The 15,269-nt window shown below is 45.1% G+C and overlaps 1 protein-coding gene across 1 annotated transcript in view; it reads left to right on the plus strand.

Moving 5' to 3' along the window:
- The window catches only part of ACSL1 (acyl-CoA synthetase long chain family member 1), a 137,598-nt gene that overhangs the window by 61,874 nt on the left and 60,455 nt on the right, over positions 1-15,269 (plus strand). The window contains exons 3-4 of the mRNA XM_068273498.1: positions 4,225-4,339; positions 7,599-7,663. Coding sequence (XP_068129599.1) covers positions 4,225-4,339; positions 7,599-7,663 — 180 coding nt within the window. The remainder of the gene's footprint in view (positions 1-4,224; positions 4,340-7,598; positions 7,664-15,269) is intronic.

Below are 15,269 nucleotides of genomic sequence, written 5' to 3' on the forward strand. Positions count from 1 at the left end.
GATCTGCTAACGATTGTGCATATTGGGGTCATATCTGATAACGGTTGGGCACATTGGGGTCATATCTGATAACGGTTGGGCACATTGGGGTCATATCTGATAACGGTTGGGCATATTGGGGTCATATCTGATAACGGTTGGGCATATTGGGGTCATATCTGATAACGGTTGGGCATATTGGGGTCATATCTGATAACGGTTGGGCATATTGGGGTTATTTAACGTGTTTTTTGTTCAGATCTGCTCACATTACGTGTATTTTCTTGAGAAAACCTGCACAATTATGTGAATTTTCTGGGGAAAGGGTCACCAAAACTTGGGCCCTCTGTCTTTGCGTTGCACTTTTAAAGGGAACCCGAGGTGAGAATAATATTGAGGCTGCCATATTTATCTCCTTTTAAGCAATACCAGCTGCCTGGCTGCCGTGTTGGTCCTCTGCCTCTAATTCTTTCAACCATAGACCCTGAACAAGCATGCAGCAGGTCAGGGGTTTCTGACAATATTGTCAGAACTGACAAGATTAGCTGCATGCTTGTTTTTGGTGTAATTCAGTTCACTACTGCAGCTAAATAGATCAACAGGGCTGCCAGGCAACTAGAATTGTTTAAAAGGAAATAAATATGGCAGCCTCCATATCATTCTCACCCTGGGTTCACTTTAAATTACAGTTAGCCCCGCCCTCATCCGGTCATGACCACACCCATTTTTAGCCGCAGGTTGTAGCACACCAATTTTTTGCCGCATTTCGCGCGACGCAGGTCGTCAGCTACCCTGGAAATTGGTCCAGCACCTGCATAGCACCCCCTAAAAAAAATTCCTGGAGCCACCACTGTCTATACACTATATAGAAGGAACACAATTATGCGATGAGTATGTTTATCTTGGATCCACTTTAAACACCTACTATGCTACATGCTTTTTTTTCAGGGTCAATGGCTAAAAGTATTAGAGGCAGAGGATCAGCAGGACTGCCAGGCAATTGGTATTGCTTAATAGGAAATAAATATGGCAGCTTCCATATACCTCACACTTCACGTTATCTTAAGTTTCTATATTTGTTTACCTGAGATGACATGAAAGAAAAAATGTATACATACCTGGGTCTCCCTCCAGCCCCCTGCAACCCGATCGCTCCCTCTCTGCCGTCCTCTGCTTTTTGGATCATCTGCTATGGCTCCCGTAAAATTCGGCCAGTTGGCGCATGCACAGTACGGCTGCACGTGCTCCCATAGCTGGGAGCATTCTGTACTTGTGCTTTAGTACTTCGCATGCGCAGAACGCTCCCAGCCACAGGAGTGTGATGGGGGTGCATGTGCAGTAAGCCCCGACTGACTGAACTTACGGGAGCCATAGTGGATGATGATGGCGGTGAGGGACGGATCGGGCTGGAGGAAGACCTGGGCATGTATGAATTCTTCCTTTTAAGTAATCTGAGGTTCACTTTAAGGTCTGTACCAACCTTTGATGCCACCTGTCAGGGTTCGGTACCTGGTATTCAATGAGAGTGTAGGATATACCCGGTATTCAATGAGAATTGGAAGACGTAGTTTTCAGTATTGGCAGAAAGGAAGAAGGCAGAGAGGTGAAATTAGTCTGTATATTGATTCAGTAATGCTATTTTGTTATGTAAAACTTAAGATTCATTTTTTTTTTTTTTTGCAGCTCCTTATGCAGTTTAGTTAGGGGGTGTTGAAAGGGAAGTTCCTGCGTGGGGCGCCCCCTTCTGGTGGCGTGGTCTGTGGCTGTGTGCAGCTTGGCCCTCTCTCCTGTCTGGCTGAATTGCTCTGCTCCTACTTGATTGGGTGTTGCAAACTAGCAGTCTGCAGACTATATAAATGGCAGAAAATTGCGCAAAAGGTGGATCAGCGCAACATCAGGCCGCCTCCGAATGGCCTCCATCAGAGATGCGCTGAGCCCCCCCAGGAACTACAAACGCACCTTGAACCCAAACAGAAGCTCTGCATATACACCAAAAGCATGGCTGTTAAGTGGGAGCAGCTGACCAAAAACGAATTACATTAGTACATAGCAAGAAAATGAGCAGCGCTACTTAAAAACAGACTAGTGCCTACCTGCAAAAGAGTGCAAGCCCCACTTGTGGGGTCGAATACACACCGAGCATACACATGACCTGTCTACCACTAGAGGAGGATGTTGGTTTCCATTAACAGCTTGCATGCAACCTATTAAGTACTCGTCCCTCCCACTGCGAAGAAGTCAATCCTCCATGGGAGGGGCCTAACACTAACTAAATCCTAACCTATGTATATGCATAGCCTGGGTGCGGCTAATCAAATAAAATTGAAAATTGCGCAAAAGGTGGATCAGCGCAACACCAGGCCGCCTCCGAATGGCCTCCATCAGAGATGCGCTGAGCCCCCCCAGGAACTACAAACGCACCTCGGTGTGTATTCGACCCCACAAGTGGGGCTTGCACTCTTTTGCAGGTAGGCACTAGTCTGTTTTTAAGTAGCGCTGCTCATTTTCTTGCTATGTACTAATGTAATTCGTTTTTGGTCAGCTGCTCCCACTTAACAGCCATGCTTTTGGTGTATATGCAGAGCTTCAAGGTGCGTTTGTAGTTCCTGGGGGGGCTCAGCGCATCTCTGATGGAGGCCATTCGGAGGCGGCCTGGTGTTGCGCTGATCCACCTTTTGCGCAATTTTCAATTTTCGATTTTATTTGATTAGCCGCACCCAGGCTAGGCATATACATAGGTTAGGATTTAGTTAGTGTTAGGCCCCTCCCATGGAGGATTGACTTCTTCGCAGTGGGAGGGACGAGTACTTAATAGGTTGCATGCAAGCTGTTAATGGAAACCAACATCCTCCTCTAGTGGTAGACAGGTCATGTGTATGCTCGGTGTGTATTCGACCCCACAAGTGGGGCTTGCACTCTTTTGCAGGTAGGCACTAGTCTGTTTTTAAGTAGCGCTGCTCATTTTCTTGCTATGTATTTATATAAATGGCAGAGTGCTGTCTTGGAGTGAGCATTTGTTCCTCTTGTATTTGGCAATTAATTTGCAGGGGTAGTGTGGTTGAGTCCCTGATGGTGGCAGCTCAGGGGCTCATCTGTGCTCCCACCCTTTTTGTGTTGCATGCGGGTTTGGGGGTCCCGAGTGGTGGCAGAGCTTGGGACCCCCACCTGCCAAGCACACCAGTGTTTGGTGCTTTGTACATATGCCAGATGGTTCTCTGCCAAGGCAGCCTCTGGTGAAACGTGTGTGTGTGTGTGTGTGTGTGTGTGTCTGTCATAAGCTAGTGATCTGCCCTGCTGGATAATCTCATCCAAGTGCTAGCTGTTTGTCATTCATTCCCACTGTGTTGTGCACCGCTGCACCCCTCTCCCCCCCCCCCCCCCCCCCATCCTTCATAGCAACAGAACATGTCACCAACCTACAGGCTAGCAATGCACCTGTGCTGAACTGCTGAACTCTGCCCTAAACTCTCACCCTAGGGATTGAAGTCCTTTTTATAACTGTCTACATTGCCATGACTATTTGCAGAATCTGCTTATTTCATGATGTGTTTAGTTCTCTATGAAACGATAAGGCAGACATTTATACAGGGCTGTGGAGTCAATTTTGGGTACCTGGAGTCAGTAGGAGTCGGTGGTTTCAATAAACTGAGGAGTCGGATCATTTTGAACCAAATCTATAGCCTTTGTAAAAATTAGACTTCGGAGCAAAGCAGTTTTGAGTACCTGGAGTCAGTCGGCGGTTTCATAAACTGAGGAGTCTGTACCGACTCCACAGCTCTGCAAAATGGGTTTCATTTTTCCCCTCTGCTGTAGATTTAATTCATACACCCTTCCACTCCCATATCTCAACACTCCTCCCCCCCCCCCCCCCCCCCCGCCGTCCCACTTGACCTTATTGACCATTCCATACAGCCTATGAATCAAAATGATGAGGGAGGAGTGGTACATTTAAATCCGGAGCATTGGCAGCTGTATTATGCCTTACCATGCTAGCAGCTCAGCATTTCCATTCTTTTTCCCGAAACAATACGCTTGGAACCATAAAGTGAGTTTTGTCGGTCTCCACCGCTTTTATTTTTGCTTGTGTTGGATCGTCTAAAATATGTCAGGCGTGCAGCAGTTAAGTCTGTTGACTCTCGTCAGTCATCCGTCCAGTAACATTCCATTCCTGTATCTGCAGGTTTATTAAATCTGGCTTCTAATTAATGACTGGTAATCCTTGCTAATCAGCTGCTGTTTATACAGGGAGACGAGGGCGCTCGCAGATCCACTCTGCTGGATAGTGATGAGATCGTGACCTACTATTACGATGACGTCAGAACAATCTATGAAGTTTTCCAAAGAGGAAAGAGGATATCAAGTAAGTTTCCTTCATTTCATATGACCTTCACATTTGTAACTGGTTCAGACTTTATTACTGGATGCACTGATCTTGTCCTTTCCTGTCCCATGCTCACGCTTCAAGAGCCAATTTATGGCTAATTGCATTGGTAGTAGTTTCAGGTGGCATGCAAATTGTTCCAAATTCTCAGAAGCATACAACTTGCAGGAAATGTGAATATAGGCTGAACATATTACCATCTCGTTGACCATCTATTATAATATTAATAATAATCCGAACATTTGTATAGCACTTTTCTCCTGTCGGACTCAAAGCGCTCAAGAGCTGCAGCCACTGGGACGCGCTCAAGAGGCCACCCTGCAGTGTTAGGGAGTTTTGCCTTGAACTCCTACCGACTAGTCTTCCAGGCCTTTCACAGTCTGATAGAACTTTGTGTGGTCTATCCAGGCACCTAAGTTATGTCATTTTGCATTCTTTCTGTGCAGTTTTTGCACTCTATTCACAAAACTTTAAAAAATGACTTATTTATCACCACTTGATAAAAATAACCTTTCAGCACATTTACCAGCAAAATAATCACTCAAAGTAAGTGGTTCCTGATTAACTTCATTTCAATATTACATTTCTTAATTCTTATTATATTTTTGCGCTTTGGGAGCTTTAAAACATAACATAGATACGGTAGGTGAAAAAGCTTTGCGAATCATGCCCATTGTGTAGTTGTTGAATAAAATTGTGCTTGTATGTATAGAGCCCCGGACAAGCTGCCCACCTAGCTAATGACTTAAGGCTACCTTAGCTGGAGATTCTTTACTTTATTTCCATTTGAAGTGTACCTGAACCACATGACATGAAATAAACCGAAGTATAGTGCTACTAGGAAATTGTGCTTTTATATTTTGCTGCACTGCAAGTGCAGTTAATAGATAGCAGCACTTGCAGTGCAGCAAAACAGAAAAGCACAGTAGCATATGAGACTAATGCTGGGAATAGACGGTACGTTTCTGGGGAACGATCGAGCCATTAGATGGCTCAATTGATAAATTCCGACGCGTCGGATCGCCCGCCGGATCGATTCCACGCATGATACCGAGGGCAGGACAATGGGAAAAGATAAGGAAGAGAGCAGAAGATTACAGAAGCGCCCGTGGGGACGAGCGGGAATCGATCTAGGCGCGCGTGGGGACGAGCGGGCGGCATAATCGAGCGGTACCGTCTATTCCCAGCATTAGACAGCTTGTGGAATACAGTCATGAAAAGTCAAAACACTATTTGGCTAAAGAACACTGCTGATAGTATTTTAGTGCTGAAATGTTTATAGGGTCAGTTTGTTTTGCAGCTGAAAGAAGCAGATATTAAATCAGTCTACCGTGGCTGCTGTTTAGAATGAAATCTTAAATGTGCGGCCCGTAAACTGAAAATAAAAATTACTGTTCTGTTACTAGCGTTCTATTCACTATACATATTAACTCAGGTGTTTACATTATATCCTTATGCATTATTGTGCTGACATTACTCGTATCCTTCATTTAATACCAGACTTTTTTTTTTTTTTTTTTTTCCTTGCCCATCCTCGTACCCTTAAGCCCCATCTACACGACACGATTCTTTGTACGATTCGATTACGATTCAATTTTCGATTCGATTTTATCCGACATGTCCGATCAGGATTCGATTCAATTCAAATTTGCCATTGTTTTGGAATGGTAAATCGAATTGAATCGAATCCCGATCGGACATGTCGGATTTAATCGAATCGAAAATTGAATCGTAATCGAATCGTACAAAGAATCGTGTCGTGTAGATTGGGCTTTAGCTGTATTTACTTGACTGATCTGTTTAATGATTTGTCGGTCATACTGATCCTTTGGCTTCAGCATTTTGTTTCATAGCTGCTACAAGCAATACAACCATTGGAAACGCTGAACATGTATACTCTAACTGGGTTAGGGGCAAACTAAAGGCAGAGGATCAGTATAACAAAAACAGGACAATGGCTCCTGTCATTTCATCACACTTCTTTTACCTGCAATGCTTACAGCCAAATGTCTGCTTGATTCTCTGAGCTGGAAAACCTGTGATCCAACATATCTTTGTTATATTTACTTAGAAAAATCTAGTATTTTGACAAAAATGTCAAATTTCACAAATATTCATTTTAAATTTACGGTCATTCCTTCCAAATTCTTTACACCTGGTCAGGGTATGGTAACAGTAACAGCTGTGTAGAGGTTGTGTTACAAATGGGGGGGGGGGGGGGGGGGGGAGAGTATTACTATGTTCAGACTAAATAAAGGTACTGAGAATTTTGTTGGCTCTTGGAAGGCAGCCAATATACACCTCTTGCCTACCTGATCACATTGTTTTTTATTCTTTATATAGCAACACCAACTTCTGTAGTGCTTCACACAGTACAACATATAGAATTGGTGGCTACTACACACAGAAGACCAGGGTTTGAATCTCTGCTCTTCCTGTTCAGTAAGCCAGCAACTATTCAGTAGGAGTTCTTGGGCAAGACTCTTTAACACTGCTACAGCCTACTGAGTCCGCTCTAGTGGCTGCCTCGCAAGCACTTTCGAGTCTGCCAGGAGAAAAGTACTATACAAATATAGGAACTATTGCTATAAATACATAATGCACAATACTGTTGAAACATCCAGCAACACAATGGCGGCAAGGGGAGAAAAAACAAAGCATAGTAGTAGGATACTGCATGGCATGATCACATTCAGCAATACAGAAACCTGTTTATTTTGAAAGTATACAGACTACCCTGCCCTTCACATGACAGCACAGTGAGGTAACTCCTCCACAGTGTGATAACTCCCCCCACACACACGTAACTTGCATGGTAGTGGAGTGTGGTAACAAGCAGTAAGAATGGTCAAGGATATGTGAATACTTCAAAGCTGATGCAGGATTGTGCAAATATTGTAAGGAAATTCGTGCAGCCTGAAACTGGACCAATCCAATCCTGCCAAGGAGACGATCTATTTCTCCATTTTTTTCAAGCTGCATAACATTTCATAATCTTGCATCAACACAGAATTATTTGCATCTTGTTGACTATCCCTAGCAGGGACTGTCTGCCTTCTCTACACCTCGAGGCATTTTGTATAACGCCACTGCAGAATGTATAGTATATACTTAGTTATAACTTGTTTGGGACAAGATATTACTACTTTCCTCATCTGTGCCCTGCAAAATCCCGTCCCTGAGATGGCACCCATTTTACTAGAAGGGTAACTTCTCGTTTTTGTCTTGCAGCTTGCAGATAATGGTCCATGCTTAGGACACAGGAAGCCCAATGAACCGTATCAATGGATATCCTATCAAGAGGTAATGTTCTTTTCACTTTTCATTAGGGAATTTTATTTCTTAATTGTAATTTGACTGTTTCTTTTTCCAAAATGGAGAGACAGGATGGGTTGTTGTTTTTTTCTTATCTTTCAAAAGAGTTTATCGAACACGTACTGTATGAATTAGGAGTGTGTAGGAAAAAAAACAAAAAAAACCTGTGAAGTCTGAGAGGGTTGTTGTACCACCACAAAAGCAGTTTCAAGGCCGTATCTTCAACATATTAAAGATATCCAGCCTGCAAATGCTGGGGTCCTCCTGAATCAGTTAACTTCTCAACTCTTGGAAAAAAAAACACCATTATATCTTGATAGAGAAAACGAGAATGGTTGGTCTTTGTTTCAGGGCGAGGCTATGAAAGCTGGCATGTTTTAACCACTTGAGGACCCACCCTTTACCCCCCCTTAAGGACCAGCGTTGTTTTAGCTGATCTGTGCTGGGTGGGCTGTGCAGCCCCCAGCACAGATCAGGGTGCAGGCAGAGCGACCAGATCGCCCCCTTTTTTTCCCCACTAGGGGGATGATGTGCTGGGGGGGGGTCTGATCGCTCCTGTCTGCCTGGGTGTTGCGGGGGGGGGTCACCCTCAAAGCCCCCCTCCGTGGCGAAATTCCCCCCCCTCCCTCTCATCCCTGTCCCCCCTGGCAATCTGGGCTGCACAGGACGCTATCCGTCCTGTGCAGCCAGTGACAGGCTGTCCCTGTCACATGACAGCGATCCCCGGCCGCTGATTGGCCGGGGATCGCCGATCTGCCTTACGGCGCTGCTGCACAGCAGCGCCGTACAATGTAAACAAAGCGGATTATTTCCGCTTGTGTTTACATTTAGCCTGTGAGCCGCGATCGGCGGCCCGCAGGCTATTCACGGAGCCCCCCCGCCGTGAATTGACAGGAAGCAGCCGCTCGCGCGAGCGGCTGCTACCTGATTAATTAGCCTGCAGCCGGCGACGCAGAACTGCGTCGCTGTCCTGCAGCTGCCACTTTGCCGACGCGCGGTATGAGTGTGCGGTCGGCAAGTGGTTTAAAGTGACTCCGAGCAGTGCAGAAACTATGGAAAGTTGCATACCATTTTGAAGCTCTTTCTCCTCTTTCCAATGATATATAAACCACCACCTACGTCTTTTAGTTTTCGCAATCAAAGTCGCAGCAAATGCGATTTCGATCGCAAAAATAACGAAAACTAAAAGGCGATCGGCGGCGGTTTAGGTGTCGTTGGAATGAGGAGAAAAAGAGCTTCAAAATGGTATGCATCTTTCCATAGTTACTTGTATTACACAGGACGACTTTTCCCCAAAGTCGGCAGCTGAATGGAGCTGCTGACACTGAGGAAAGTGTCGTCTTGTGTAATACAAGTAACTATGGAAAGATGCATACCATTTTGAAGCTCTCTTTCTTCCTCTTTCCAACGACACCTAAACCGCCGCCGTACGCCTTTTAGTTTTCGTTATTTTCGTGATCGAAATCGCATTTGCTGTGACTTCGATCGCGAAAATAGCGAAAACTAAAAGGCTTAGGGTAGCGGTTTATATATCGTTGGAAAGAGGAGAAAGCGCTTCAAAATGGTATGCATCTTTCCATAGTTTCTGCACTGCTCGGAGTCCCTTTAAGGGCTTGGGATGGCTTGAGGAGAGTACAGGTCATTTTTAACTTCCCTTGTGTATGTGTGTACATACACACTTAGGCCCAGTGCACACCAAAACCGCTAGCAGATCCGCAATACGCTAGCGGTTTTGGGAGCTGATTTAAGAGCAATTCTAGGTATGTTTAGAGAGGTTTTCTAAACATACCTAGCGGTTTTGGGTGCGTTTTTGTGTAGCAGATTACACATATTGTTACAGTAAAAGCTGTTACTGAACAGCTTCTGTAAGAAAAATGCCTGGCAAACCGCTCTGAAGTAGCGTTTTTCAGAGCGGTTTGCGTTTTTCCTATACTTTGAGGATGAAACGCTTCCGAAAACCGCAGGAGGCGCGTTTGCGGCTTGGCAAAAACCTCAAAACCGCTGGTGTGCACCATCCCATTGCAATACATTAGCCAAGCGTTTTTATAGGCGGATGCGGCCGGCGGATCGCTCCAAAAACCGCTCGGTGTGCACTGGGCCTCACACTCCCTACTAGTCCCCCTTCTGCAAAAATTAGTGAAAAAAAAAACAAAACAAAAAATCACAGCTTAGGGCCCATTCACACCAGAGCATTTTGCCGGCGATTTCAGCAAAACGTACAAGAGCTAGCGCTTTTTAATGCGCTAGTGCAATTATACCCTATGGACTGTTCTCACTTGGACAATTTGCGTTAATCGCTGGCGATTAACGCAGATGTGTAGCCTGCACCATTTTCAGGCGATTTTCCAGCGATCGCGTTTAGTGCTGTAGAAGCGCTAAACGCGAATGTGAAAAAATCGGCAAATGTGAATAGCAATTTTTTTTCTGCGTTAATTGCCAAAAACGCTAGCAAAAGTGCTAGCATTTTGCGTTTTTCAAGTGTGGAATGGGCCCTCTGAATGCGTCGCTTTACATTGCAGTCTCTAGTAACACTCCACTTAACGACAGCTCAGGCCAGGTGTAGAATTCTTTAGTTCAGGGGTGCCCATTGGGTAGATCGCGAAAGACTTCATAGTAGATCTCGGCCGCACTACATTTTCCATTCTGTGTATACAATTGTGCTCTTAAATTGTACATAAGTAGATCATTTTGACTTTTAAAAGTAGCTCACAGCCAAAAAGTGTGGGCACCTCTGCTGTAATTATTGCAAGGATTGAAACCTTAAAGGAGTCATCAGGCGAAATATGCTAAAAGAAGTGGTACTTACCGGGGGCTTCCTCCAGCTCCAAGTTTACGGCCCACGTGGCGGTGATTGACAGTGCCGCTCGCGCAGGCGCAGTTCAGAGCGACCTAGAGGTCGCTCAGACGTCATCGCCGGGGACAGGGACGGACCTGCGGCGAACGGCTGCGGGCAGAGCTGCGGCGAGGGACGTCCTGGGAGCTTGGAGCTGGAGGAAGCCCCCGGTAAGTACCACTTCTTTTAGCATATTTCCCCTGATGACTCCTTTAACTTTAGAAATTCACTCCTTAACCTCCCGGGCGAGCCTGACTTGGAATTACCGCTAGAGAGGTCACTTAAAGGGACCTAAGGTGGGGGGGAAGGGGAGAGATGGGGTGTAGATAGTTTAAGGGCCGGGTCAGACGGGCGGCTTCTGGCTTCTCCTCTCGTCTCGTTCAGGGGCTTTTCTGCAGCGATCAGCTGTTTTTGCCCCCACAAGGGGACATAAAGACGCAGTGGCGAATCGACCCTAGACGCTGCATGAAGTGTCCAGGTTGCCTGAAATGGGGGGAAATCTGTATTGGAACGCCGCGTTTGCACAATCGACTGTAACCGTGCGATGTGAAGCGCTTCCATTCACTTGAATGGGAACGTTTAACCGACTAGTCCCGGACATTTGATCAAAAGAGGAATGGACAAGCACCATCAAATGATAAGGTAGGCTGATGAGTATATAATAATAATATCACTTAATAAATGTGTGCAGAAAGGCCAATAATAACTGTACAACACTAAAGAGAAGAAAAAGGACTGGCCCTGCAAAAACCGCACCACATATACTTTGTAGAAAAATACAAAAAAGCCTTTATTGAACCATACAGTAAATAAAACCATAAAAACAAGAGCACATTAAGAATAAACTGCCCTCAATGAACAATATTGTAAATCAATAACACACATGCATATGTGTGACTGTGCAACAGGACACACCGGATAGCTGCAAGTGAAGAGGTAAGGGAAGGCTAAAGGGATGCAGTTGGACACCCTGTAAAGTATAAACAGGGTGAAAAGAGTGGAATAAGGAGGGGGATAACAATGTCTATCCCCTGAAGAAGCCGAAGCGGCATGCCCAGAAGAAGCCGCTCTTTGCGGCGAATCGCGACGGCTCTTGTCACGCACGCCCTCCTGTCCAGCACCACCGGTAAGCTTCTTCTATCCTGGCTCCCACACCACTCGGACTTCCGTAACATTGGGCTTCCAGCCCCTCACACTCTTTCTCTTGCACTTTGGCAGCCTGGTTTGGTCACTGCACACACGTTTCTCTCTGTTTCCTGGCTAGTGCCCCCATCACTTGTCCACACACGCCATTTGGTATTGTCACTCTGCGGGCACTCGTTTTACTGTCTCCACCATTGTCAGGGGATAGACATTATCCCCTCCTTATTACACTCTTTTCACCCTGTTTATACTTTACAGGGTGTCCAACTGCATCCCTTTAGCCTTCCCTTACCTCTTCACTTGCAGCTATCCGGTGTGTCCTGTTGCACAGTCACACATATGCATGTGTTATTGATTTACAATATTGTTCATTGAGGGCAGTTTATTCTTAATGTGCTCTTGTTTTTATGGTTTTATTTACTGTATGGTTCAATAAAGGCTTTTTGTATTTTTCTACTAAGTATATGTGGTGCGGTTTTTGCAGGGCCAGTCCTTTTTCTTCTCTTTAGTGTAGTCCCGGACGTTTGGCGGTAAATGCCGCCAAGTGTCTGTGTGAGCCGGCCCTAACTTACCTGGGGCTTCTACCCTTCCCCTGCAGACGTCCTGTGCCCATGCTGGTACAAACCACCCCTGCAGTGATCTAATTTCGTTTCTGGCCAGTCTGGGGCCAGTGGGCCTGCCCAGCCCTGGCCACATGCATCCTAGTTTATGTTGCTGCCATGCACAGTATGAGAAATCAGATGGCCAGCCGCCTGAATCTAAACTGGCTCACTCGATGCGGGCATAGGATGTCTGCCCCTGGCAAGTGCAACGCTTCAAACACCCCAAGTGAAGGTTCCCTTTAATGACAGAATCCTTATTAAGGTTTGTCAGAGGAAAATGGCTTAGTGAAAACTAAATGCTTTATCGCCATGGTGATAAGAGTAAAAACGGCGCAGAATTGTTGTTTAAGACAGATTAGTTGGGAATTATGGCCAATGCTTCTGTCTTTCTACTGGCTGCCCTTCAAGCAGAACATACAGTCTAAGATTCTAACTCTTACCAGTAAGTTGGGATACTCTATACAGTATTACCACATTGTGTGTTACATCAGGTTCACATTTATATATTGCTGATATTAATTACCCGGTCTACCACCTCTTTTACAGCAGAAACCTTGTCTATTCTCAATGAAGCAAGTGTGTGTGTGTGTGTGTGTGTGTGTGTGTGTGTGTGTGTGTGTGTACACAATACCTGCTGAAATCAATTGTCAAAAGAAAAAAGTCCTTGAATAAAATGCAATGGCAGCTTTCAGAGCAGATAAAGTGTACTTTGGGAACTTGTAATTTGTAACTGGACAATATAACTTTTTTTTTTTTTGTTATGTCCGTTTTATTCCACTTTAAAATTGTATTTGTACTCCTTAAAGAAAACTTGTAACAAAAAAAAGTGCCCCTGGGGGGTACTTGCCTTGGGAGGGGAAAGCCTCTGTATCCTATCGAGGCTTCCCCCATCCTCCTCCGTCCCATGGTGGTCTCTCTGTGCCCCTTTGAACAGCGAGTATGTAAATATTTACCTTCCCGTCTCCAGCATAGGCACAGTAGCTGCTCTCTGCTCGGGATAAGACGGAAACAGCCGATCCCAGTCAGGTCCGCTCTACTGCGCAGTCAACTTGACTTGTTCCACCTTATCCCAATCCAAGAGCCGCTGCTGCGCCTGCGCTGGAGCCGGGGAAGGCAAATATTGCAGGAGCTACTGCACCTGCGCCACAGCCTGACAAATTGTTGGCTGTGGCTTCAGAGGGGCCTAGTGGGACGGAGCAGGACAGGACAGGATCCAGAAGGTTCCACCTCCGGAGGGAAGTACTACCAGCTAACACCCCCCCCCCCCCCCCCCCCACCACACCCACCACCACCACCACCACCACCACACACACACACACTTTATTTTTTTTTATTTTTTTTTCTTTGTTACAGGGACTCTTTAAAGAACAAGTGTACTGTAAAGGGAGATCTGGAGGATGCTATATTTACTTTTAAACCATACCAGTTTCCTGGCTATCCTGCCGATCCTCTGCCTCTAATACGTTAAGCCATATAACCTGAACAAGCATGCAGCAGGTGTTTCTGATATTTTTGTCATGGCTGACGAGATTAGCTGCTTGCTTCTTTTTGGTGTTAGTCAACACCACTGCAGCCAAATAGACCAGCAGGGCTGCCAGGCAATCTGCATTGTTTTAAAGGAAATAAATATGGCAGCCTCCATGTTCTTCTTCTCTCTTCAGTTATCCTTTAGTTCTCCACTTCCGTAGTCACCTCTGCCCATTCCTAAATATAGACTTTCTCATGTACCTCTCCCCTTCCTATGTAACCTCTTCTTACTTGCCAATCATAGAAATTCTATAAATCTTACATATCTAAAGCTGGCCATGCGGCATCAATCGTAATTTTAATTTACAAAAATGTATCAACATTACGATTGTTACATTTGTTAGCCGGTCGCGATGGTAGATCAATAGCACACATTGTTAAGGGGCCCCATACAATGGTCGATTTGAGCCATTGATCGATTCTACCGAATCAATCAAAAATGGTTTCTATCAAATCAGCCGATTGATTTGCGGCCGCTTTTGATCGATATCGATTTGATCTATCTGACTGGATGGAAAATCTAGGTCGATCTGCTGCTGGCAGCAGATCGATGGCCCATAGAGTTACATTGGATCTAATGGTCCAATAATGCATTTAGATCAATTTCCAATAGATTTCATTCTGAGAGCTATTGGAAATCTGTTCCTAGTGTGTGGCACACATCAGATTCCTGTCAGATTCGACTTGACAGGCATCTGACAGAAATCTGATGGTCAACTCTGCTGCAAATCTATAGGTGTATGGCCACCTTAATGCTGGGAATACATGGCTCGATTGTGAGCTGATGGTTAGATAATTTCCGACAAGTCCGATCACCGTTTATTTTGCTGCTCAATTTGTCATTGAAGTGAATTGAAAAAAGCTACGAAAAATGAGTGGAAGGGAAGAGAATCGAGCGGGCAAAACGATCGGCCGCAGAATCGAGCGCCAGTATCGACCCGTGTATTCCCAGCATTAAACTGTATCAAATGCTGCAGTTCAATAATTTTTTTTTTAATAGATTTCTGTGTGAAATCAAATGAAAATATTTGCAGTGTAGGGGGGATTCAATCCATCTGAGATCAGAGAAGGATTGATCTTTGTCACACTGGGTGGCAATCTAAACATGTTTATTGTTTGTACAGTGACCTTAAATGACTTGAGTAGGAAATGTGGTTTTGTGTAATGTTATGTTTACGTGTGTTGAGGCAATAGAATGGTCTTTGTGCTGTGAGTAAGACAAGCATTAGAGAGGTAAGTAAATGTCTCACTCTTTTAGCTCTGGGGGTACCGGGAGAGCCACTGCTTCACCATATTTTATACTTCAGAGCACAGTAAACACTTAGTATCCGCTAATATACCCCAAATACCTGCCCAAAATATACTGCAACCAGGGACACTTAATTTAAGAAATTGTTGGAACTATTCCCAGACTTTCTCACACTAGAAGACGAGAGAAAAACATATATCCTACTGGGAGAAGAGGAATCCACAGTGAATATCGCTGCAC

This window comes from Hyperolius riggenbachi, chromosome 1 (assembly GCF_040937935.1).
Source record: "Hyperolius riggenbachi isolate aHypRig1 chromosome 1, aHypRig1.pri, whole genome shotgun sequence".
In the NCBI taxonomy this organism is placed as follows: domain Eukaryota; kingdom Metazoa; phylum Chordata; class Amphibia; order Anura; family Hyperoliidae; genus Hyperolius; species Hyperolius riggenbachi.